A 26,082-nucleotide genomic window follows, 5' to 3' on the forward strand; every position below is an offset into this window, starting at 1 on the left:
AGTTACTCCTACTTATAGCAGGGCTTTGTCACAAGACTGCAAACTCCTTAGTGCAATGAGAAAAGGAGAATTTGTGGCACCTTAGAGACTAACAAATTTATTTGAGCATAAGCTTTCGTGAGCTACAGCTCACTTCATCGGATGCAATGATTGTCTTTGTTTTAATATTCAGGGACAAGCTCCTTAATGCTGATGCTAAATAAATAATATGGTAACAATTTCCTATTTCCATCTGCTGGTAAGGGTCTGTAACAACCATTGGGAGGGCAGGTATATTAGGGAAACTGGAGAATTGGCATTGGGAATGAAATTGTAATGCCAAAGTTCTATCTATTTCCCAGCCACATCCCTATGGGACAAAAGCTGCTTTCACAGGACACATTATTCTGGGATTTGTACTTTTGTACAGATGAGAAATGAAACATTAAATCCATTGTGCCTTGTGTTATGACACTTATGTGAAATACTTGGTTCTGCTAGGATTTGTATACAATACAAAAATGTGGCATGCTGTCAGGGTCCTGTGCCAGACAGGGACTGGCTACAGAGCTTGCTTCTTAGTGAAATACACACCAGATATTCACCATAAGATCCCATAACGTTCTGCCAGGTATGGCTGTTATGAGCTTAAAGAAGGAATTTTACACACAGCACCACCCAATAGCAGAACAGTATAATACAGTTTATCATTCCATTAAATCTCCCCTTTGAAGTTCTACATTCCTACCATTTACACTATCTTTGAAATTCAGTAAGTATCAGTCTGTTCAGTGTCTGTGACTCCTTCTGGTTGTCTAAATAAACAACCCAAACATACAACAACTTGGTCATCCTTGAGTCATCTTTTGTTCTGCATCTGTAGAGTTTGCTCTGTTGATTGTTCTTTCTGAGGAATAAACTAGATGTCCACAGTTTCTGTTGAACTTGACACTGTCTGTCTCTATCATACTATCTGGGCACTGAATTCTTTCTTTTTACGTCAGGTGGAGTTGTCCATCCTTTTTCCCATCCAATTTGACATGAACATGGTCACCAGGCTCTAGACCTGGCAGTTCTCGAACTCAGTGATATCTGTTGTAAAAATGTTCAAAAACTGTATTTTAATATTTTTATCCATTTTGGGTACTCTCTTTATGTCTGGCCATTTGGGAGATAGATTCCACCCCCCCCCCCCAAGTTGAAACAGTAGGTTTGAGTTGTCCTCCTATCAGGTGTTGTGCTCGATCATACCCAGTAGCTGCCATTGGGGTTGATTTGTAACTCAAGAGAGCAAAGAAATGCATTTTCCTGCTGTAGAATTTTCTTGGCTGTCTGTACAGCTCTCTCAGCCTCTCCATTTACTTGTGGGTACTGTGAGCTGCTAACAACATGATCAAAATCATATTTTGTTTCGAATTACTTAAATTCTGCTGCAGTGAATTGTGGTCCCTTATCCGTCACTAGTTGTTCAGGAATATCAGAGTGCACTTCAGTTTCCCAATAACACTGCAACGTGTTATGACTTTCAAGTACATGATTTCTACATACCAGAAAAATAGTCCACTACAACCAGGTCCTCTGATGATGTCCTCTGAATTTCCATCAATCTGTAACTAATCTCTTCCCAGGTCCCTCTGATAAAGGTGTTTGTACATTGTACAATTCAGCATGGTCTCCTAAGTTGATTAGTACCGGATCACCTTTCAAAACTCCAATTCATCAAATCCTCTGTCAAGTTCTTCCACCTTTTCATTAAATCCATCATGACTGCCATGCTGTAACTGAGAAGGCTGTTGGTCTTTGATCCTTTGCATGTACTCTGAATGCATAGCTTTTGTCTTCAAAAGCTCTTTCTGTGGTGAAGTGGCCCACACAATTCAGAATACCACTAGGGCTAGTCAAAGCTTTGTCAGGTGTCTTCACCTCTGAAAGGGGTTGATGATGACTGTAAGACCCTTTTGAAATAACTGTGATGTGAGTTTTAAAGTCAATAGTCTTGCCATGAATATTCAGTTTCACTCTCCAGGTAGGCTCTAGGTCATTACAAGTGATAGATCTCAGTAAGAATAGCTCTTGATTGACTGTCTGTCTGTAAGGAGTCAACTCCCTCACTGCTTTGGTGCAGCAAACAGCTGCAAATTGAGTCAACTCCCTCACTGCTTTGGTGCAGCAAACAGCTGCAAATTGTCAATTTCTTCTTCGAGTGCTGTCCCTGTGGGTGCTCCACTCTAGGTGTCGGTGTGTCCCGGCACTATTGATCGGAGATTTTCGGTAGCAGTGCCTGGTCGGGATGCAGGTGCTCAGTTGGTATCTCCTGTCTCGTTGGAATCTTCCTGAGCGTCTGCGTCCTGCACCCTCCTCAGTTCCTTCTCAACCATCCCTGACTGAAGACGGGACTCAGGGCAGTGCTACTTCTCTTCCCTGATCTCTGTAGCAAAAAAGTAACAAAGAATATAGAAATAGTTATTAGTTACATCCCAGTTGTTTCCCTTCCTTTAGTGTAGTTACATAGTTAGTTAATTAGTTAAAAAAACAAACAAAAAACAAAAAAACCTTTTAACTTCAGGCTTGTCTCCTGCTGAGACACTCTCCCCTGCCATTTCTAGATCATAATGCCAGGGGCTTCAGCATTCAAAAAGCGTGTTTCCTGTCAGGACTCCATGCCACGGTCCGACGGGCACTCACATTGTGTGAAGTGCATTGGGGAAACCCACATTCCCACAAAGTGCCTCCACTGTACGAGCCTCAAATCAAGGGCTTGGTGTGACAGGGACCTGCGGCTTTCAGAGACGGGGAAAGTTAAACCCGCTCCTACACGCTCCCCGGCCAGATCCGAACCAGTGGGGAGCATTGCTTCTCTCTCTTTGGAACAGAGGCAAGAAGCTCAGAAGTCTTATAGGAGAGACTCTGACAAGGGTAAAGGGTCTCCCGTGAGATCCTTACCCTCTGTGCTGAGAGCGCCACAGGCAGGCGCCTCAGCTCTTTTGAAAGCCTCAGCTATGGCTCCTGCAGACTGCGGAGACGGGAACCCGACCTCCCATACCGGGAAGGTTTCCGCAGCACCAGGTGTCTCAGCGCTAAAAATAGCTGCGGTGCTGGCTATGCACTCTGCCCCGGTGCCAACAAGGATGTCAGCCCCGACCCCCTCTGTGCTAAAAATAGCTGCGGTGCCAACTGCGCGCTCTGCCGTGGTGCCAGGGAGAATGTTGGCAGCGAGCCTGCCTCCTGCCACGGCACCAGCAGCGGACCCCCTGCAGGGCACCTCCAACAGACCCGCGGCACCGCTGACACTTTCACTTGCTAATGTGCTAAAGCAGTCCAGGCTCAGTGCAGTCCAGGGAGCAGGAGCAGCAATTCCTCACTCAATGTGACCTCTCAGTGCCACCTGAACCTAACTCTCCGCTCCTGGATACACAAGGCTCACTCTTCGAACAGCCGCTCTCACCACCTGCACTGGCTACCTTCACTGACAGTGAACCCGATATACAGCAGCAGGCGGAGTTCTCCCCACCTGCCTCTCCTCCTCCACCAGACCCTCTTCCACCTCAGGCTACAGTCCACAGCCACCAGCCTCAGTTTCCCTACTTCACCCCCACCTCACCCCATGGATGGCACCTGGGTTCTCCTACCCTATGCCTTGGCCCCAGTGGTACCCTTGGCCACATCCTCCTACCACTCATCCTCAGACCCCTTCCACGAAACCACTACCTGCTTCTGTGCCTCGATCTCCAGCTCTGTCCACTTCTACAGTACCTGAACCCCCTCCTGAAAATGTGAGCTATGAACCATATCCTGACTCACCGAACCCTAATTCTTCATCTGCACCAGATGGAGTCCTCTCCCCGCCCCTACCTCCACAGAACATGGACAACTGTAAACAATTTCATGAGCTTTTCAAGAGGGTGGCACTCAGTCAAGATATCCCCCTAGAAGAGGTTCAGGAGACACAACACAAACTCCTTAGAATCCTTCAACCCTCTGCACCCTCAAAGATCGCGCTCCCTATAAATGAAGCACTACTGGAACCAGCTGACACTCTCTGGCAAACTCCAGCTTCTTTATTATCTACCTGCAGAAAGGCCAAACTTAAATACTATGTTCCTGCTAAGGATGCTGACTTCCTATTTTCTCACCCACAACTGAACTCTCTCGTCATGGATGCAGTGGCACAAAGGACAAAACAGCAACAATATCGGCCCACCCTGCAAGACAAGGACCTTAAACGCCTTGATGTCTTGGGTCGCAAGGTTTATATGTCCTCCACTCTACAATTCAGGATTGCAAACTACTCTGCACTCCTCGCCAGCTACGACTTTGATAACTAAAATAAACTTTTTGAATTTGCATCCTACATTCCAGAGGATAGGAGAGCAGACTTTAAATCAATTCTGAGCAAGGACCAATTGATTTCCAGAACGGCCTACAAGCCTCTTTAGACATGGCGGACACAGCAGCCCGTACTATTGCAACTGCTGTGGTTATGCGCAGATCTTCATGGCTTTCTGCATCTGGCATCCCTAAAGATCTGCAGACCAAAGTGGAGGACCTCCCCTTTCATAAAGGCAAACTGTTTTCCAAAAAAACTGATGAACTACTTCACCCTATGAAAGATTCTAGAGAGACACTGCGCACCCTGAGTATTCACCCATCTCTTCCCAGGAGACGATACCAATCTTACCAAAGGCCGCGCACACAATAATATTATCGGCCTCAACCCAAACCATATGACGTAAATAGGAATTGCTCTAGACCCCCTAAGCGCAAACAAAATCAAGTTCAAGCAACCACCTCCCACCCATCCAGGAATAAACAACAATTTTGAAACGCTGATCGAGGTCTGCGTGACCACCCCTTGATTCCACAGCCTACTTGCCCATTTGGCCACCGCCTCCAGAGTTTCCAACATGCCTGGCAGCGTATTACACAGGATCACTGGGTCCTCGAAATAGTTCAGTCTGGTTACTCTATCCCATTCATATCTTATCCTCCTAACCTTCCCCCTTCCCCGTCCTCTTCAGGGACCCCTCTCACGAGCACCTACTTTGCATAGAAGTGGCTCACCTTCTCCAGCTAGGCGCAGTGGAACCTGTGCCAATGCAACATCGAGGGAAAGGGTTCTACTCCCATTACGTTCTGACCCAGAAAAAGACCGGGGGGATGGAGGCCTATACTAGATCTACGCTGACTGAACAAATTCGTGAGGATACAAAAATTCAAGATGGTCACACTGGGCACAATAATTCCTGCACTGGATCAAGGGGACTGGTTCACAGCCCTCGACCTACAGGATGCTTATTTTCATATATCAATTCATCCAGCTCAAAGACACTTCCTACGATTCACAATCGGTCACAACCATTTTCAATACAGAGTTCTTTCTTGCTTTTGGCCACTCCACAGTGCCAGGAGTCTTTTCCATAACTCTAGGCATGGTCATGGCTCACCTCCACAAACATGGGATCACGCTTTTCCCCTACCTGGATGATTGCCTCATCAAGGGCAACTCCTATGGCGAGATACTTCAAGCTACCCATTTCGCCATCTCCCTCTTTCACAGCCTAGGCCTCCAAATAAACATCCAAAAATCCACCCTGACACCTACACAACAGATTGAGTTCATCGGAACTCATCTCGACTCAAGCCAGAGCAGAGCCTCGCTCCCATATCAGAGATTCCTTGCTATCATGCAGCTCATATGTACGCTCTCTATTCGTCCCAGGACACAGGCAAGAATCTGTCTACAGCTCCTTAGTCACATGGCAGCCACCACTTCGTGGTCCAGTATGCCAGGCTACACATGAGATGTCTTCAGGGCTGGCTCAACTCCAATTTCAAACCCAACAGACACACCTTAGGGACGCTGCTAACTCCTCCTCCCAATGTTCTAGCTTCCCTACATTGGTGGACAAGACCAGAAAACCTCTGCATGGGGGTTCCCTTCCAGCAATGATCCCCAACACTCATGCTCACCAAGGACGCTTCCCTAATCAGCTGGGGAGCGCATCTAGGGGACACAGGGCACAAGGCCGATGGTCCGCATCAGAGACGCGCCTACACATAAATCTTAGAGCTCAGAGCAGTGAGGCGAGCATGCCTTCACCTTCTTCCCCTCATAAAGAACAAATCTATTTGACTCTTAACAGACAACATAGCATGTATGTACTACATCAACAGACAAGGGGGAGCCCAATCATATTCCCTATGGATGGAAGCCATCCAACTATGGAATTGGTGCATACAACATCAAATACAAATCATTGCTTCCTACTTGCCAGGCTGCCACAACACTACTGCCAACGCACTCAGCAGACACTTCTCAACAGAACACGAATGGGAACTGCATCCCGCAGGACTTCAACAGCTCTTCTCCCTCTGGGGTATCCCATCAGTAGAACTCTTTGCCACAACCCAGAATCGAAAATATCGGCTGTTTTGCTCCAGAGCGGGACTCGGGACTGCATATGTAGGAGACGCGTTCCTCATCCCGTGGAACAACTCTCTCCTCTATGCCTTCCCACCAATCCCTCTGCTACACAGGGTTCTTTGGAAGATCGTAGACAACAAGACCTGGGTCATCCTTATTGCCCCGGCTTGGCCAAGATAGACGTGGTACCCTTACCTACTCCACATGTCCTCCCGTCATCCATGGTCTCTCCCCAAAAGGCCAGATCTCCTTTCCCAGGACAACGGATGGGTTCTTCACCTGCAGCTCCAAAAGCTCCACCTGACAGCCTGGTTCCTTCATGGTTCCAAACCCATGAACTAGCCTCTTCCGAGCAAGTCCGATACGTCCTCCTGCACACTAGGAAAGACTCCACTCGTAAAACTTACCTGCAGAAGTGGAAGTGTTTCGCCCTCTGGTGCTCACGTAATCACTTAATGCCCAATATGGTGACCCTCCCTAACATTCTAGACTACCTCCTGAAACTAAAACAGGACGGACTTTCGCCCAGCTCCATCAAAGTACACCTGGCAGCAACTTACCACCTTATATGACCTGTGAGAATCTTTACCCACCCCACCATAAAATGATTTCTCACGGGCCTGCAAAATTGCTACTCTGAAATTTACCCAATGGCAGCTACATTGAATCTTAATCTCGTTCTTCACACTCTCATGAAACCTCCATTCGAGCCTTTGGCTACCTCCTCTCTTCTCCATATGTCCATGAAGGTAGCTTTCTTAGTTGCAACAACATCAGCAAGGAGAGTAGGTGAAATAAGCACCCTGATGGCCCATCCTCCCTACACAATCTTCTCCAAAGACAAAGTCACTCTGAGATCACATCCTAAATTTCTCCCTAAGATAGTATCCACCTTAACCAACCAATATACTTGTCTACTTTTTAATCCCAAACCTCACAAGACTCCACACGAGTCATCCCTACATACTCTCGACGTCAGGCAAGCAATTGCCTTTTACTTAGACAGGACTAAGCCATTTCGTAAATCTTCAAGACTCTTTGTCTCCATCACCAAAAGATCGAAAGGTACGGCTATCTCTAAACAACGTCTGTCCAAGTGGTTCTGTGACTGCATCAGATCTTCTTACCGTATTCAAAATATTCAACTGCCTGAAGGCATTAGAACTCATTCCACTCAAGCTGTGTCGACATCCATTGCCTTCCTACATAACATACCCATTTCTGACTTCTGTAGAGTGGCTACATGGTCATCTGAACACACATTTGCCAAACACTATTCTAGCACGCAAGATACCACGGCAGACACCATAATAGGCCATACAGTACTCTCTACAGTACTCACTGTAGCATCTCCAAAGTCCCACCGACCATAGTGGGTACTGCTACACATTCACCTAGAGTGGAGCACTCACAGGGACAGCACTCGAAGAAGAAGGGAAAGTTACTCACCTTGCAGTAACTGAAGTTCTTCGAGATGCGTGTCCCTGTGTGTGTTCCACTCCCCACCCTCCTCCACTCTACTTTGGAGTACTAGTATAATCGCGCCACAGTAGAGAAGGAACTGAGGGGTGTGCGGGATGCAGGGGCTCAGGAAGATTCCAACGAGATGGAAGATACCAACTAAGCACCTGTGTCCTGACCAGGCACTGCTACCGAAAATCTCCTATCAATGGCGCCGGGACGCACCGACACCTAGAGTGGAGCACCCACGGGGGACACATCTCGAAGAACTTCAGTTAGTGCAAGGTGAGTAACTTCCCCATTTTCTGCATTTATTACACCGTTCACCTCTGTCTGGACAGACATCTCTTGGAATATGACTTTTTCCATACCTTGAGCATGCAGGCTGGAATTTGACCCTCTGGCCCTGGGAGTTGTCTCTCCTTGCCACATGAGTGTTAAAACTCAATATCATAAAACCTACGTATCTTTATAGCTTCTAAGGTAGTTTCAGGTTTTTCAGGTTTCCCCCTACCTTTTGGTCTGTTGTTTGACTCGTTCAAACTACTTTGCTTTCTGTATAGCTATGGCTAGGATCAAGCCTGTCTTCAATTGTAGCTGCTGTGAAAGATTTTTATCTGTTAACCCAATAACCATCCTGTCTCTGATATTGTCATGTTTTTTGCATTCCCCAAATCAGTTTTCAACCAATGTATATGTAGCAGGTTGGATCACAGAAAACCCTTTGGGAACTGTCAACTGATATGCTGGGACTACCTCTAAGCCGTTTCCTTGACAGCTTGGGACTCCAGAACCTTGCCTGCTCGAGCCAGACACGCTAGCCTGCTACAAACCCAGGCCCAGGTCTGAACCAAGTCCCCTAACAGCTGCAGGCTTAACTGGAAAAGAGCTTAAGAAGTGTCTCTGTCTCCAACACTCAGATGCCCAGCTCCCAATGGGGCCCAAACCCCAAATAAATCTGTTTTACCCTGTATAAAGCTTATACAGGGTAAACTCATAAATTGTTCGCCCTCTATAACACTGATAGAGAGAGACACACAGCTGTTTGCCCCCCAGATATTAATACTTACTCTAGGTTAAATTAATAAGTAAAAAGTGATTTTATTAAATACCAAAAGTAGGATTTAAGTGGTTCCAAGTAATAACAGACAGAACAAAGTGAATTACCAAGCAAAATAAAATAAAACCCACAAGTTTAAGCCTAGTACAGTAAGAAAACTGAATACAGATAAAACCTCACCCTCAGATGTTTCAGTAAACTTCTATCACAGACTGGACGCCTTCCTAGTCTGGGCACAATCCTTTCCCTTGGTACAGCCCTTGTTCCAGCTCAGGTGGTAGTGAGGGGATTTCTCATGACTGTAGCCCCCTTTGTTCGGTTCTACCCCTTTATATAGCTTTGGTACAAGGTGGGATTTTTTTGTTTCTCTACATCCTCACCTCTCCTTCTAAATGGAAAACACCAGGTTTAAGATGGATTTCAGTACCAGATGACATGGTCACATGTCGTGTGAGACCCCAAGCCTTCATTCCTCCCAGCCTGATGCACAGGAAGGCCTGCCTGCAAACAGAGCCATCCACAGTCAATTGTCCTGGTTGCTGGGAGCCATCAAGATTCCAAACCACCATTAATGGCCCACACTTTGCATAATTAAAATAGGCCCTAGAGTTATATTTCCTATTTCTACTTTCAGATACAAGAATGATACATACATACCAATAAGATGACCACATTCAGTAGATTATAAGCTTTGTAATGATACCTTACAAGAGACCTTTTGCATGAAACATATTCCAGTTATATTATATTCAAACTCTTTAGCATATTTTTATAAAATCATGGCGAGTGCAATGCCACAGTATGCAGACCTCTTATAAAATATTCAATATTTTCCCCTGGCTCATGAATTCTCTGGTGAAAACGTGCTCTTTCATAAACCAGTTTTCTCTAAGGTATAAAGTATGCATCAAACACAGCTAGAACCCTTTCACAGTCATCTTTGTGTCATCAGTTAAAGTCAAAGGATTTAAAGAAATGCTCTGCATGCTTCCTCATAGCAAAAATTAAAGATGATACCTATATATCTCTAGGATTTTTTTGTGGAACTTATTTGCAATTACAAATCTTGCAAAATACGGGGTCCAGTCTATCCATTTGTCAAAGCAGAAGTTCTCTGGGCATTGAAGAGTGGCATGCTGATGAGATCCTGCAAACTTTGTTGCTCTGTTCCTTCTTTTTGCAACCTTTGTTGCTTTTTTCCTTCTGTTTCTGTTCTCATTTGGTTGTAGCTTACTTCTGACTCCATGTCATGTTCCTGTACCAGATATGGCTGACTACGAAGCTTGCTTCTGCGTGACAGACGCAACAGATGTGTTCATCATAAGATCCTTAATGTACTGCCAGGTATGGTTGAAGTAAGCTCAAATATGATATTTTCTCATACTGCCACTGTGACCAGAATCCCAGGGGAGCCATACCGAGGTTACTCAATTAGGGTAAACTGCAAAGAATGGAGCAGACTATCCCCAAAGCTGGTGGATATTCCAATACTTAGAAGCTATTTTGTGCTTGCTTGGTAAATCTATAATACCTTACTGGTACCCAGCTTTAGCTAATAACACAGTGCCCTTAAAGCATCCCCGCTTTAAGCCTCCACCCAGACCCCCAAGTCAAATATGATGAGAACTACTGAAAATCTTATTCATCATATAAGAAGGTTCTACCAATCCCAAAGGATCGGACACATTGCTTCCCAGGTTAATGAATATTTCAGATCTTACCCAAATACACACTTACAGCTAATCCTTATTAACTAAACTAAAATTTATTAAAGAAGAGAGTATTGGTTAAAAAATCAGTATACGTACAGACATGAGTACAGTTCTGAGATCAGATTCATAGTGGAGATGGTGAGCTTCATAGTTGCAGACAGTTCTTTTAAAATTAGTCCATAGGTTATAGTCCAATGTTCATATTCAGGGTGATCCAGATGGGGCTGGTTTCAGAGTAACAGCTGTGTTAGTCTGTATTCGCAAAAAGAAAAGGAGTACTTGTGGCACCGTAGAGACTAACAAATTTATGTGAGCATAAGCTTTCATGAGCTACAGCTCTCTTCATTGGATGCATACAGATGGGACTGGAGATCTCAGTCTTATGACTCAACCTTTCCCTGCATGAAGCATCAAGCAGATCTGATATAAAAAGGATCAGGACCCAAGATATCTTTATACAGTTCCAGGCCTTCTTTTGACACCTTGGTGAACAATAGGCAATCATGGAGACTTTGAAGTAGACCTATTTCCTAAATTTCACCAGTAATTAGTTACAGGGATTACCATAAAGCAATTGCCTGTTTTCCACAATTTGCAGGTGATTTGATATTCATTTCAAAGAGATATGAATACAGTGATATCACTATTTTTACAGTTCATTTAAACGTTAGGATCTCCTTTTGAGCTCTGAATTAACGGAATACAGCATAGATAGGAACTGTTTGAGAACACGGTTAACCCCTAACTATATATCAATATATATATATATATATATAAACGTACAAAACCACAAACATTATCTACCAATATGCCCCTAAAGGTTGACTCTGGGTCATTTAGCGTGGGAGCTGCTTAACCCTTTCTGGCCATGTGTCACAGTCTGACTGAATAGTATAATAGAAAGAAAGGGAGGACTTGTGGCACCTTAGAGACTAACAAATTTATCTGAGCATAAGCTTTTCTGAGCTACATCGGATGCATCCGATGAAGCGAGCTGTAGCTCACGAAAGCTTATGCTCAAATAAATGTGTTAGTCTCTAAGGTGCCACAAGTCCTCCTGTTCTTTCTGCGGATACAGACTAACAGGGCGGCTGCTCTGAAGCCTAGTATAATAGAGTTTAGCATTACACTAGCCACCATATTGGCCTCTAAACACACCCGTATCATCACACAGTCACAAACGCTCCCCGCAGTGAACAGGTGACCGCACTATTCGGATTATCGACCTTTCGGGCCTGGCTAGCCGTCGGTCCTGGGCCAGGCTCCCCCCGTTCAGCGTGACTGTGGACAGAGCGCGGGGGTAAGAGCGGCAGCGGCCCACACCCCGCCCCGCCCCGCCCCGGGCTCTCTGCTTCCCCGGCCTCTCGGCTCGGCTCGGCTCGGCTCTTCGCCCTCCACGGGCCCACCTGGAGCCGGGTCCGCAGCTACAGGGCTTCGGCCGACCCGACCCGACCCGACCCGACCCGACGGCGAGAGCTCCCACTGGGGGGCCAGAGGGGCGGGAAGGCCGGGGGCACCGGCGGGGGCGCTAGAACGGCGGGAGCCTGGGGCCGGGCTCGCCGAGCCCCGCAGCGGGAGGAGGCGGAGCTCAGGTCCCGGGTCGGGTCTGGCGCGGCAGCCCGGGACGGCCGCGGGAAGAGCGAGCGCATGCGCGGCGCGGCGATCCTGACGAGGCCCGGCCGCCCGCGCCAGAGAAAGGGGCGTGTCTCTGGGCTGGGGGCGGATCCGTCCAGGGCCCTGGCGCCCCCGCCCCGCTGCGCGGTGGTGTCATGCCGTGGCGGCGCGCTGATTTGCATACGCGCTGCGCTGCGCTGCGCGCGCGCGGGCGGGCGGGCGGGAGGGTGTCGGATCCAAGATGGCGCCGTGCGGACGTGTCCGGAGCCGCTGGCCAGGCCCGCTGGCGCTGCTGCTCCTCTCGCTCGCGCTCGCGGCCGCGGAGGGGCCCGGCCTGGGGCCAGCTGGCCAGGGCGCCCCGCAGCAGGTCCCGGCGGGCGGGCCGGGCCCCGCGGGCCGGGGGCCCCGCGGCGGCTCCAGTGGCGGGTGGAAGCTGGCGGACGAGCCCGCCTGCCGTGAGGACGTGAGCCGGGTCTGCCCCAAGCACAGCTGGGCCAACAACCTGGCCGTGCTGGAGTGTCTGCAGGACGTGAGAGAGGTGGGGCGGGCCGCGGCGCGGCGGGCGCCGGAGCTCGGGGAGCGGCTAGGCCAGCAGGGCTGCCTGGCGACTTGGCAGGAGCTGCGGGCTCCCGGGAGCGGGGAAGCCAGGTGGGGAGGGGCGGAGGCAGGGTCTGCTCGCGGTGCGCGTCGGGAGGAGGGCGCAGCGTGCGTAGGGCCCGGGGGCACGAAGGACGCGAGAGCCGCCGGGCGCCTGAGGCCAGGTGAGAGCCTGCAGAGGGAGCGCGGCGCGGAGGGCAGCAGACTCTGGCCGTGCCTCTGCGCCGGCGGGGTGAGAGCACGGGCCGTGGTGCTTCTGGCGGGGCGGGGAGTGTGGTTCCCGGGGGTGCACCCTCTCTCTGGTTTAAAGCTGAGGCCCCGAAGGCCCCACGGTTACTTCTTTGGCGTTTAAATTGCAAATGCTGCTGAACGATGACAGCGTGTAGGGCAGTGATTCTCAACCAGGGGTCCGTGTATCCCTGGGGCTACATAGGGGTCTTCCGGGGGCTACATCAACTCATCTAGATATTTGCCTGGTTTTACAACAAGCTACATAAAAAGCACTAGCAAAGTCAGTGCAAACTAAAATGTCATACGTACAATGACTTGTTTATACTGCTTTTATATACTAGTCATTGAAATGTAAGGACAATATTTATATTTCAGTAGACTTATTTTATAATTGTATGGCATAAATGAGAAAGTAGGCAATTTTTTCAGTAGTAGTGTGCTGCAACACTTGTATTTTTATGTCTGGTTTTGTAAGCAGTAGTTTTTAAGTGAGGTGTAACTTGGGGGCACATAAGACAAATCAGATTCCTGAAAAGAGGTACATTTGTCTGAAAAGGTTGAGAGCCACTGGTGAAGGGAAGTACAATTGAATGTGTTGTTTTGTGTAGCGGTAGCCAGACTTGCTCTCCCTTTTGTCAGTTAACTTAATTCTGTACTTGACCTCTGTTTGAAGCTTTTATCTTTTGATAGCTTGATAGTTATTATTACACTGTGTATTCATAATTGTGCTGCTCATACCACAAATGGGGTTGCAGGTGTTTTAGTAGAGTATCCAGAGTATGGCCATATTTTTCTTGGTCACAGCATTCTGGATTGATGCCTTTATTAAACTAAGTCATGTCAAGCTATCGTTCATTCAGTTTGGTCCTTATTTGTTAGTACAGTTACTAGGATTGGGAAAGGATTAGGTGTGTGTTAAATGTATTTGAACTGCTGTCTAGTAAATGTAATTGAAAAAAGGGGTATCTCATGTTGTTTGTCTCATGTCCTCTTTCAGGTCTTTAACCTACAGGCTGGGAAGGAATCCCCTTCCTCTATCCAGTGTACAGCAGTAATCAGTTAGGTGCATTATAGTGGTTCTTTTTTCTTTGAAACACTGGGTATTAGACTGCTGTTTGAAGACAAAGTACTGGAATTGCGGGATCTGTTTTCTGACTCTTGTCAGTTCCTGTTGAATGTACATCATACTGTACATAAAAATATGTGTACATATTTTTCATCTGTACACATTAGGTCTGTTTCACTAGCTTAAATTAATGACCAGTAAATTTAGACAGAAGGAATTATTACTTCCTAATGTAGCTATTGAGATTGGGATTAAATACTGTCACTGAACTTAATTTTTATTAGAAGCTTTCTATGGTAAGAGAAGGGCAGTCATTTCTCCTGCTTCTCAATATACAGTACTGCACAACTGGCCTGGGTGCACTGAAGGTTTTGCTTTCCTCTGAAGCACCAGGTAACATCTTCTTCAGGAAGGAGGATACCAGATGGATTGCATGAACCTACAAACCATTCAGAAGAGCGGCTCGTCCATTTGTTTCATTTTTTCTTACTCACTTCAAACAACAACTGGGCTTTTAACATTGAAATAATTTTATTTCCTTCCTTAAGTTTATCTAATATATGTTTTTGATGGATGGTAAGCTGAGCAGAGGAATCAAAGCATGCTCTGGGATTCTGATAAACCTACAAGTGGGCTCTTTCTTTTGTTGACTTGTGATTTTTATTGCTGTAGTAAAACAACTTGGTGAACATGTGTGGCTATTTTAAGTCTGCCTCTTATTTTTCTATAAGTGCTAATATAAATGGGGTACATATGAAGCTGCGGTACTAGTAAAAAGTCTGGAAGAGCAATCAAAAGCTATATGCTCAAAGCATATTGGCAACAAAATCCAGCTGTGTTATAGATTCCTGTTTGAGTGACAGAAGAGTCTGGTTGCATTGAGTTCTCAATTTAACAAAAAGCTTTTTGTCTTCTGTAATTGACAGTTACACGTTGTGAAACAAGGTTACTATTTCCCCATGTTCATTCCCCACCCTCTGCTGCCCCCCACTGTTCCTCAGACGTTCTTGTCAACTGCTGGAAATGGCCCACCTTGATTATCACTAAAAAAAGATCCCGTCCCCCCTCCTGCTGGTAATAGCTCACCTAAAGTGAACACTCTCTACAGTGGGTATGGTAACACCCATTGTTTCATGTTCTCTATGTATATAAATCTCCCCACTGTATTTTCCACTGAATGCATCCGATGAAGTGAGCTGTAGCTCACGAAAGCTTATGCTCAAATAAATTTGTTAGTCTCTAAGGTGCCACAAGTATTCCTTTTTGCGAATACAGACTAACACAGCTGCTACTCTGAAATCAAAGGTTACTTAAATGAACTCTCAAAAAATAAGATACAAGCACCATATCATCTGTGGGCAAACACTTTTCACAAAGCAGTCACTCCATATCTGACCTCTCAGTCCTCGCCCTCAGAGGAAACCTGCACAACTCCTTCAAATGATGACCCTGGGATCTTAAATTCATAATTTTGCTGAAACTAAAAATCATGGATTTAATAAACACTGGATTTATGACTTATTACAACAATCTGTAATTCATTCATCGCCCTTTTTTGTTCTGTGACTGCAGAGGTGTTACCTGGCTACTTCACCTTGAATTGTCTCTTACAGTATGCATTTACTACTTATGCTAAACTATCTGTTCCATCTTCTGTTTAACTGTGACATTCGGATTACCTTTCCTGGACCTGAAGAAGAACTCTGTGTAGCTCAAAAAAGTGTGTCTTTTTCACCAACAGAAGTTGGTCCAATGAAAGGTATTACCTCAACCACCTTGTCCTGCTAATTATAAGGGGTATCATGCACCATGACATTTCTTCAAATTTGACTAATGACTTGTAATGTATCAGTAAAAAAAAATAAAAATAAAAAATCAAGTAGTATTTGTGGCACCTGCTCTGCATTTTTTCATGCAGTGTGTTTAGCCATATTCTGCATTCTTTTTCTTTTACTATTGTTAAATGGCCTTTCACCAGTGGCTCCTTTTTTTTTTTCTATGTCTTCAGATTTTATACTGCTGCCAATCACCATAGTATCTCATTGCCTTCTACAAAAAATCAATAGCGTTATTAGCAAAGTCCCTAGCAGACAGACTTCATGGAGTTTCTGGTTTTGACTTTTTGGAGTAAAATCCCTGCTTGGACTGGCTTTGGTGTTTTGTTTACAGTTTTTTTTAAAAAAATATTTTTGAGGGGAAGTGTTGGGGCAATTTGACTTTTAAAAATCAATATCTCCCAGTGCCTATGGAAAGTACTGCTTTGCTAGCTCTGGAGACTAAGGGGGCTTGTTCCAGTGTCCTTGTGTTCTGGAGTTTTACCTCTTAACTCCATTGTTGTGTTTTCGCTGTATGATGGTCTCAGCCCCAGAAAGACTTCAGTGGTTCTTTGCATGTGTAGGTCTGTACATCTGTGTAGCTTGAAGCACTTGGAGGTGAAAGTTGTTAAATAAACACAATACATTTCTATCCACCATGTAGCTGCAATAGGAGTCAGTTGTGCCAGTTTCCCTATATCGGCCTGGTAATATCAGCTCTGAAGCTCTAGGAAGCGCCTTCAGGGGGAGGAGGGGTGAGGTTAGCTAAGTTCCCTGTAAGCCACGAGTCTGCACAGCCGGTTTCTTAGCTGTGTGCAGGTGCTCGGGGAACCCGCCCGGGGACCGGGCACAGCAGGGATGTCCCTCCCCAGGCTCCAGCACGGCCTGGCCCTCAATCTGCCGTGGCTGGGGCAGCCCGAATCCAGTTCTGAACCTGTGGGCCCAGCCCCAGAGCTGCCGTGGTGGGGAGAGGTGCCTCTCCTACTCCACACCCTCCCCATCCCAGCCCAGGTGCTGTGGGGAGAGAGAGCTGGGGGGAGCCCTCTCTCCCCTCTGTAGACCCAGAGCATCTTCCTGCATCCCAAACCCCTCTTGCCTGACTCCACACCAGATCCCGTATCCCTAGCCGGAACCCTCACACTCCTGAATCTCAACCTTCTGCCCCAGCCCTGAACCCCTTTCCATGCTCCGAACCCCTCGGCCCCAGCCCCACTACATGAATTTTGTTATGTGCACCAATATGAAGGTAGTGTGTCACACATCACCTCCGTATTGGTACACATAACAAAATTCATTCTGCACATGGGTGAGAAATATTAGAGGGAACACCGGAGGTCAGTCCTTATGATCTGTTCAGTACTTGGTGCCTTTGTTAAGTAATGGTGTTTTGTGAAGTGGAAATATGTGCTAAGAACTGTCCTCATTTCTCTTTCGTTATCAGAGCCAGCAGATATCAGTGACTTATGGTTAGCCTCATTGGGGTGGGCTTGTACCATTGACTTAGGGATGACAGTGATCACTTCCTAAATTAAAAAAAACAAAACAAAACAAAACACCCAAACAAACTAAGATTCTTTCTAACCTCAAATTAGAAGTTTTTGCTATTTAGTTAAGCTGTCTTTCAGGGTTAATTAAAAAACATGACGTCTCAAAATGGTATAAAATAGATAACACTTTTTAAGATATGGCCCACTTTTGTGTTTTACCATGGGTAACTAACCCCTTCCTATTGTTTATACAACTCAATTGATGCCTGAATGGGATTTTTGGGAGGTAGCACGTTTTAGAGAAGCCATACTGTTTTTGGGGTAGACACTTCTTGCTTCTCCCTTTCATTTTCTTCAGGTTTTTCTGTTCCCACCACTTCTGCTTTTCTCTGTTTCCCTGGCAACACATCTCTTTATCTTACCTGTCCACTGGTATTCTTCCCTAAGCTCTAGTAGTGTCTGACATCTGGGGCTAGTAGCCCTACAAATAAATCTTTTAATTTACACCCCGCTTTGTGACAGGGCATCATCCAATCCAGTGTGATTTTGATTTCACTCCCAGGGTACAGTTCTGCAGTCTGAACGGAATCCCATGTCTTTATTTGATTTTTGACTGGTAAAGGATACTGTCAGGTACAGCACAATGATTAACCTGCAGTGTAATAGTTCTGATGGGCAGTGTCATGATAGATCAGTATCTGTTTTTACCTCTCAAAGGTTCACTACCGAGAAGTAAATTAAAATGGTTATTTGAAAGGCCTACAGTATCTTGACTTTTTGCATACTGAGAGTTTCTGCAGCTTACCCCGTCAGTATTTTGAGTCTCAACAGTGTTAACCAGTTACTAACCAGCATTGAGTAGCATGTGGGAAGCTGTGCTCTATGCTCTTTATTTTGTCCAATATGTCATCCAAGACGTCCTGCCTGCAGGTTGGAAATGGAGGGAAGAGTTTGCGGGAACAAATGCTGTCTAAAACTAGCATCTTCTGTAAAGTTATGGCTTTATTTAAGAGGCCCTACAGTGTTTGTAAAGCAAACATGCAAAGTGGTGCCCATATAATAACTTTGTCTAAAACCAAAATTTTAAGGTGAGGAAGTTAAGAATCCTGAGCTCAGTAAAATGGATTGCAAAGTGTTTTAGCATATTCTATCTTTTTATTGTGTGTACAATGAATAGCACCACAGTGTCCCAGTTCCTGACAGGGTCTCTAAGCAGTCCTGCAGTACAAGTAATGAATAAGATTGTAAATGCAATCTGGCTGCTGAGCACCAAGTAGGATGTGGTAACTTGAACATGATCTGATTGTCTTAATCCTATATTTTAAATAGTCTCCTGAAGTGGAGAAGGGTATAACCTGCTTGAGTTACCCAGTGCTTCTAATGTCCTCTTCTGCCTGGACAGCTAGGTTTCTTTCCCATACCAGCAAGTTAATAATGGGGGAGCTACTGGCTCATACATCAGTATGCTAACCCCAGCAGATTGAACTAGCCCCAATATGACCTTGGTTTTTTTATGATGTCTAACGAAAGCCTGAACATCCTTTATTTTAATATCTACTTGTTACTCTGGATATATCAAAGGAAAGTAACATGTTTCCTGGTTTTTCTGCATAATTTCGTGGAGACTAGAGAACTAGAATGCGAGCTTTCTCAGCCCACTGTTGATAGATTGGTTGTGTCCAGTCTCTTGGAGCCCTCAGTTGAAAAATTGGGGATATCGGTCTCCTACAAACATAGACATTTGGAAGAAAAGCTATCATCAATGTGTTAAACAGGGGTTAACAAAAACAGTACTCAAACAGTAACTTTCTTCCCTTCACTCCCCACAGTCCCTTTCCGGGGGCATCAGAAAAAACATATCTAATGTTTTAAAGTATAAGTACCTTCATGGGGGAAGACAGGTTTCAGAGTAGCAGCCATGTTAGTCTGTATTCGCAAAAAGAAAAGGAGTACTTGTGGCACCTTAGAGACCAACAAATTTATTAGAGCATAAGCTTTCGTGAGCTACATGCATCCGATGAAGTGAGCTGTAGCTCACGAAAGCCTGTGCTCTAATAAACTTGTTAGTCTCTAAGGTGCCACAAGTACTCCTTTTCTTTTTTCATGGGGGAAGAAATTCAGGATGCTAAAAGGCTGTTTAATCAAGCTTAGAAAGGCATAACCAGAATCAATGGCTGGAAACTGTAGCCAGACTCAAATTGGAAACAAGGAACACATTTTGAAGACTGGTTTCAGAATAGCAGCGTGTTAGTCTGTATTCACAAAAAAGAAAAGGAGTACTTGTGGCACTTTAGAGTAACAAATTTATTGGAGCATAAGCTTTCGTGAGCTACAGCTCACTTCATCGGATGCATGCGTCTGATGAAGTGAGCTGTAGCTCATGAAAGCTTATGCTCCAATAAATTTGTTAGTCTCTAAGGGGCCACAAGTACTCCTTTTATTTTGAAGACTGAGAATGATTGATTATTGGAACAAATGACAAAGGAAGAGATGGATTTTCCATTTCTTGATGTTTTTAGTTCCAGACTGGAGGTCTTTCTGGAAGCTATGCTTTAGCCAAATATAAGTTATTGGGCTCACTTCATAACTGTCAGTGTTTCCTGTACCATCTTAGACATACTCTTGAATTCGCAAAAAGAAAAGGAGTACTTGTGGCACCTTAGAGGTGCCACAAGTACTCCTTTTCTTTTTGCGAATACAGACTAACACGGCTGCTACTCTGAATACTCTTGAATTGTTAGAGTAGCTTAATATTCTTACTGTTAAAAGGATGGGTTATGTGTGTATTACTGCTTATTGAACTAACTTGATATAATGGTCATCTTATTGTTCTTTAAAATGTACAGAGCATTAAAACATTATCTAATTCTCACAGCACCCCTATGGGGTAGGTGGTAAATGTTCCCATTTATAGGTGGCTACTCTGAGGCAAAGAAATAATGCGATTTGCTCAAGTCCAGACAGCAAGTCAGTGGCTGAGCCAAGATTAGAATTTGAGAGCTGACCCCCAGCCCATGGTCATTACTGTATAGATACACTGCCTCCCAAGGTGGGTGAAGCAGCTGGTTGTAAAAGGGAAACATATAATCAGGTTTAAGGACTTGTCTATACAGCCTGCAGTTTGCACTGCAGGGTGCGAATTGCTGTGTTTACTAATGTGCTTATGCTGTAACTGCCCTGTGTGGAGGCCTGAGACAGGAACTAAAAGGCACCTCTTTAAAGAGGAATGGTTTCAGAGTAGCAGCCGTGTTAGTCTGTATTCGCAAAAAGAAAAGGAGAACTTGTGGCACCTTAGAGACTAACAAATTTATTAGAGCATAAGCTTTCATGAGCTACAGCTCACTTCATCGGATGCATCCGATGAAGTGAGCTGTAGCTCACGAAAGCTTATGCTCTAATAAATTTGTTAGTCTCTAAGGTGCCACAAGTTCTCCTTTTCTTTTAAAGAGGAATGGTAACATGAACTAGGAACCTTTTAGTTCCCTTCTGCTGTGCTGCAGTTCACACCCATGTAGTCCAAACTGCAGGGCAGTGTTGACATTACATAAGTGTTTGTTTCCACCTAAATAAACTTCAGCTCCTCCTTAAACCATTGAGAATTTGGTTCAAAGTTGCAAAGCTGATACGTTAAATTGAGAACAATAGAATTCAATTTCACCATCTAATTTTTAGTTTGAAATGGGCCTGTCACTTCAGATAGCGTGATAATGGTGGAAGCTATACAAGAACCTAGAAACAGTATAGGACTTTCCTTACAGAGCAGTTAGCATATAATAGTGGATGGACAATCATCTGGGTTGTATTCCTGACTTGCTGCAGTAAGCAGATAAAATCATCTAACCTTTCTGAACGTTAGTGTTCCCATCTGTAAAGTGGAGATGATACTTATGCCCATCTATGAAGCATTTTGAGAGTCTCTGAAAGGTGCCCAAAGCGAAAAATCATATTGCAGCTGCTTTGAAACTGAGATCTATTGCTTTAAAATTGTAGTTGTGGCTCTCAATATTATAGCTTCATCTGATTTCCTTTTTTAAAAATAATACATACATTTAAGAATGATTACTATTGATATGAGGCTAGAATCGTCTATTGCCCTGGCATTTAACTTTAAAACGACCAGGTAAAGCAGTTTGCTGCTTTCGCTTCTCTCTGTTCCTTAGAAGTCACTTTCCTCAAATTAATCTGATTTCCTATTTTTACAACTCAGATTTGCTTCATAAACTGTTAGTCAAATTAGGTACCTAGAAAGAAAAGGAGTACTTGTGGCTCCTTTCCTTTTCTTTTTGCGAATACAGACTAACACGGCTGCTACTCTGAAACTAGGTACCTAGAACTTCTGTCGGGTATCATCCAGGTCTCCTTTAGGATATCACTTCCCTGTCCCACGGAGGTCCACTGTAGAAGCTGTGTGCTTAGCCACAGAACTGCTTTTGGTAGGATGAGATTGTGCTGTTGAGCCCAAAATCAAGGACATAAGTAGCCCTTGATGCCAGTGGGTCCTCGCTTGACCTCTGTCTGCTTGCAAGAGTAATTGCACAGCCAATTTTTCCCTCTTTTGTGATTTAAGTAATTAAACATTTGTAAATGGCATTTTAGTAGCTAATTCATAGGACTTAATTAAGCTATATAGCAGGGCCACCACTTCCTGTAGCTACCATTGGCTGGGGACAGCGAACTGCAGCGACTGGCAGCTGCGAGCGGCCCTACCTGCGGACGCTTAGGTAAACAAAATGTCTCGTGGCCCGCCGGGGCTTACCCTGAATAAGCCCTGAGCCAAGTTTGGGAACTCCTACTATACAGTTATTTCCTGTTTTTTAGCCCATTCTTGCAGATTCAATTTTTAAAAAAGCTGAATCAGCACCTTTCTCTTTCAGGAAGCTCTGAAAGTGCATGGGGTGGAGAGACCTCTTACTCATGTCTAAAAATTCCTTAATCATTTGTGCAGTGGAAGTCCGTTGAACTGCTGTTTCTTGGGTCTAGCCAGAGGTGCTCCATTATGGAGAAGCAGTCATTGAGTATCTCTTGGAAGAAAATATTTAGATATTGAAATGCGTAACAAATGTATAAAATCTGTCAGTTATGATGAAATGTGCATTTCTTTGGATATGAAACAATATTCATAACTATTTTTACTTTTAAGTGCTTGGGTTTTGTAAAGGGTGAGATAACTACACTGACACTTAGCAGACTTAACTGGATTTTGAAACTAAGGTGTTTTGTTTTTTTTTGTTTTTTGTTTTTTTTAAATACGTAATTGAAGATCCTTCATTGTGCGTGACCATTTAAGTTATGGGATGTTTAAACATTGCAATGGCAAGAAAAAGATCTTGCTTTCTTATCCTGCATGTATGTTCATTCTCCAGGAGCTTTCCTGGTAAATTGGTTGGATAATTTGAAATTTGACCAGGAACTGGATGGTGGTAGCCTGAAACATCAGCTGTTAAGACCATAACTTCTGTTTGAGCTACAGCATATCTTAAAGATATCCATTCTTTATGTAAAGCCTTCAAGAGATGTGAACCCACAGTATTCCTTGGTGAATTCCAAATATTAGATCTCATGTCTTTTTGAGCTGCATTAAAGGGATGCCCATTACCAGAATCTCTTCCCCATGTAGGTACTTCTAGACCAGAGGTGGGCAAACTACGGCCCGTGGGCCAGTCGTGCCTGGCCCCTGAGCTCCTGGCCAGGGACGCTCACCCTGGCCACACCCTTGCTTTCCCCCCTCCCCCACAGCTATGCTGCCACACAAGCAGTGCAGCTTGTGCCCGCCCACCTCCCAGGCTTTCCAACAAGCCTGTCCTGCCTCTCTTAGCAGCATGGTAAGGGGATGGGGGAAGGGGGAGCAGGAGGTCCTGGGGGACGGGGTGGTCGGATGGGGCGGAGGGAAAGAAGGAGCCGGGGATAGAATCAGTTGCAGAAGATGAAGATTGGAATGGGAGGAAGGCCCAGGTTGGGATAGATGCCACTGGAGGCAGATATTATGGGAGAGAGGCATAGACAGAGCTGGCGGGACCTATCACAGGGAGAGTAACAGGAATGGGAAATTGAGCTGCCAGAGAAAAAGGGAGAGGCTGCAATGCAGGGAAGGGTGTGGCGAGAGAAGAGCTGTATGAATGGGTGGCCCTGCAGGGAATTGTTTTTTTTTAATATGACTCAGGAAGACAGCAAATTCTACAGATTTGCAATTCTGGATGAATCAGTGAGTTAGAAAAAAAATTTGAGGAATAAATCAGTAAGCAGATAATTGGTTATGAAACAGAGTAATTAAGCAGAGAGAGTCCAGTATAGGGGACAATAGGTTAGCAAGAAAACTGAGTTTTGGATCTAGACAAATGAGGTCTGAGTGACATCAGCTGCAAAGGCAAAGAAACTGTGCAGGTGTGCACTTGTGAGGTGTGGTTTTTTACACTGCTGCAGATGCTCACACTGGGGTACCAGTGCCCTCTCCAAAGCCCTCATTGTTCCCAGGTTATGGGGAGGTGCATTACTTTTCTTGTATGCCTTGATGTTTTGTTTCTGCAGGAGATGACAACTGGATGTTCCTCAGTAGTATGATTTCCCTGCATATGGGTACTATGGCTCAACACAGCCTTTGCCTACCCTTTGGTCTTTGGAGAATGTGCTCTTACAGTTAAAAGGCTTTACGGACACTTTGGCAAGCACTCTTCTTTTATAATTGGAAATGTTTTTAACCTGAATAATTGGAAAGATTAGGTATTCACTAATTACCTTTTTTATTTTACACCTTTCCCTCAAAAAAGTGTCTCATCTTGGTGTGGGGTCCCAGAGCTCATGCTCCATCCCACGTCTGAACATCTACATTGCAATTGTGTAGTCCCGTAGCCCGAGACTTGTGAACGCAAGTCAGTTGACACAGGCCAGCTTCAGATGTTCTATTGCAGTGGAGACATTCCTTAAATATTGACCTTTTATTGACAAATTACTGTAGGGATACAGCACCCAGCATATGTTGAAAAACTAAGCCTTATATTAGGCCATGTTTGCCTTATTTAAGAAGACCTTCAAACTGAGTTATGCTTCCTTTTTTGTTGCACGCTTGTGACCAGCTATTCTTCTTTTAAATTTTGTTAAGGGTATAAAGAAAAAGAGTACTTGTGGCACCTTAGAGACTAACAAATTTATTTGAGCATAAGCTTTCGTGAGCTACACCTTGCTTTGTCGGATGCATGCAGTGGAAAATACAGTAGGGAGATTTTATATACACAGAGAACATGAAACAATGGGTGTTACTATACACATTGTAACGAGAGTGATCAGGTAAGGTGAGCTATTACCAGCAGGAGAGGGAAAAAAACCTTTTGTAGTGATAATGAAGGTGGGCCATTTCCAGCAGTTCAAAAGAACGTGTGAGGAATAGTAGGGGGCGAAATAAACAAGGGGAAATAGTTTTACTTTGTGTAATGACACATCCACTCCCAGTCTCTATTCAAGCCTAAGTTAATTGTATCCAGTTTGCAAATTAATTCCAATTCAGCAGTCTCTTGTTGGAGTCTGGAGCACATGGCAGAGGGGCATTGCTGGCACATGATGGCATATATCACATTGGTAGATGCGCAGGTGAACGAGCCTCTGATAGTGTGGCTGATGTGATTAGGCCCTATGATGGTGTCCCCTGAATAGATATGTGGACAGAGTTGGCAACAGGCTTTGTTGCAAGGATAGGTTCCTGGGGGTTGATGTTTTTGTTGTGTGGTGTGTTGTTGATGGTGAGTATTTGCTTCAGGTTGGGGGGGCTGTCTGTAAGCAAGGACTGGCCTGTCTCCCAAGATCTGTGAGAGTGATGGGTCGTCCTTCAGGATAGGTTGTAGATCCTTGATGATGTGTTGGAGAGGTTTTAGTTGGGGGCTGAAGATGATGGCTAGTGGCGTTCTGTTATTTTCTTTGTTGGGCCTGTCCTGTAGTAGGTAACTTCGGGGTACTCTTCTGGCTCTGTCAATCTGTTTCTTCACATCAGCAGGTGGGTATTGTAGTTGTAAGAACGCTTGATGGAGATCTTGTAGGTGTTTGTCTCTGTCTGAGGGGTTGGAGCAAATGCGGTTGTATCGTAGAGCTTGGCTGTAGACAATGGATCGTGTGGTGTGGTCTGGATGAAAGCTGGAGGCATGTAGGTAGGAATAGTGTTTGTGTCCATCGCTTATTAGCACGGTAGTGTCCAGGAAGTGGGATCTCTTGTGTGGACTGGTCCAGGCTGAGGTTGATGGTGGGATGGAAATTGTTGAAATCCTGGTGGAATTCCTCAAGGGCTTCTTTTCCATGGGTCCACGTAATGAAGATGTCATCAAAGTAGCGCAAGTGGAGTAGGGGCATTAGGGGACGAGAGCTGAGGAAGCGTTGTTCTAAGTCGGCCATAAAAATGTTGGCATGCTGTGGGGCCATGCGGGTACCCATCGCAGTGCCGCTGATTTGAAGGTATACATTGTCCCCAAATGTGAAATAGTTATGGGTGAGGACAAAGTCACAATGTTCAGCCACCAGGTTAGCCGTGACTTTATCAGGGATACTGTTCCTGACGGCTTGTAGTCCATCTTTGTGTGGAATGTTGGTGTAGAGGCTTCTACATCCATAGTGGCTAGGATGGTGTTTTCAGGAAGATCACTGATGGATTGTAGTTTC

At 45.1% G+C, this 26,082-nt stretch overlaps 1 protein-coding gene and 2 long non-coding RNA genes across 7 annotated transcripts in view; 2 read left to right on the forward strand and 1 right to left on the reverse strand.

Annotated features, from left to right (window-relative positions):
• Positions 1-65: 65 nt before the first annotated feature.
• On the reverse strand, positions 66-12,385 carry LOC122456370. Of its 5 annotated transcripts, XR_006275268.1 has the most exons (5): positions 11,795-12,385; positions 10,733-10,888; positions 6,599-6,774; positions 4,049-4,181; positions 66-2,407 (listed from the first exon to the last, which is right to left on the reverse strand). It is a non-coding gene; the product is annotated as an uncharacterized LOC122456370 (long non-coding RNA). The 5 variants fall into 5 exon arrangements; XR_006275267.1 differs by lacking the exon at positions 4,049-4,181; XR_006275270.1 differs by lacking the exon at positions 4,049-4,181 and having other exon boundaries at positions 6,599-6,781.
• A 74-nt stretch (positions 12,386-12,459) lies between these two features.
• The window catches only part of GLG1 (golgi glycoprotein 1), a 169,244-nt gene continuing 155,621 nt past the window's right edge, over positions 12,460-26,082 (forward strand). The window contains exon 1 of the mRNA XM_038368833.2: positions 12,460-12,788. Within this exon, the coding sequence (XP_038224761.1) occupies positions 12,492-12,788 (297 nt within the window). The 5' untranslated portion in view covers positions 12,460-12,491. The remainder of the gene's footprint in view (positions 12,789-26,082) is intronic.
• LOC122456371 lies at positions 20,061-24,652 on the forward strand. Its single transcript, XR_006275272.1, has 3 exons — positions 20,061-20,674; positions 20,893-21,682; positions 21,769-24,652. It is a non-coding gene; the product is annotated as an uncharacterized LOC122456371 (long non-coding RNA).

Source organism: Dermochelys coriacea, chromosome 12 (genome assembly GCF_009764565.3).
Source record: "Dermochelys coriacea isolate rDerCor1 chromosome 12, rDerCor1.pri.v4, whole genome shotgun sequence".
NCBI lineage: Eukaryota > Metazoa > Chordata > Testudines > Dermochelyidae > Dermochelys > Dermochelys coriacea.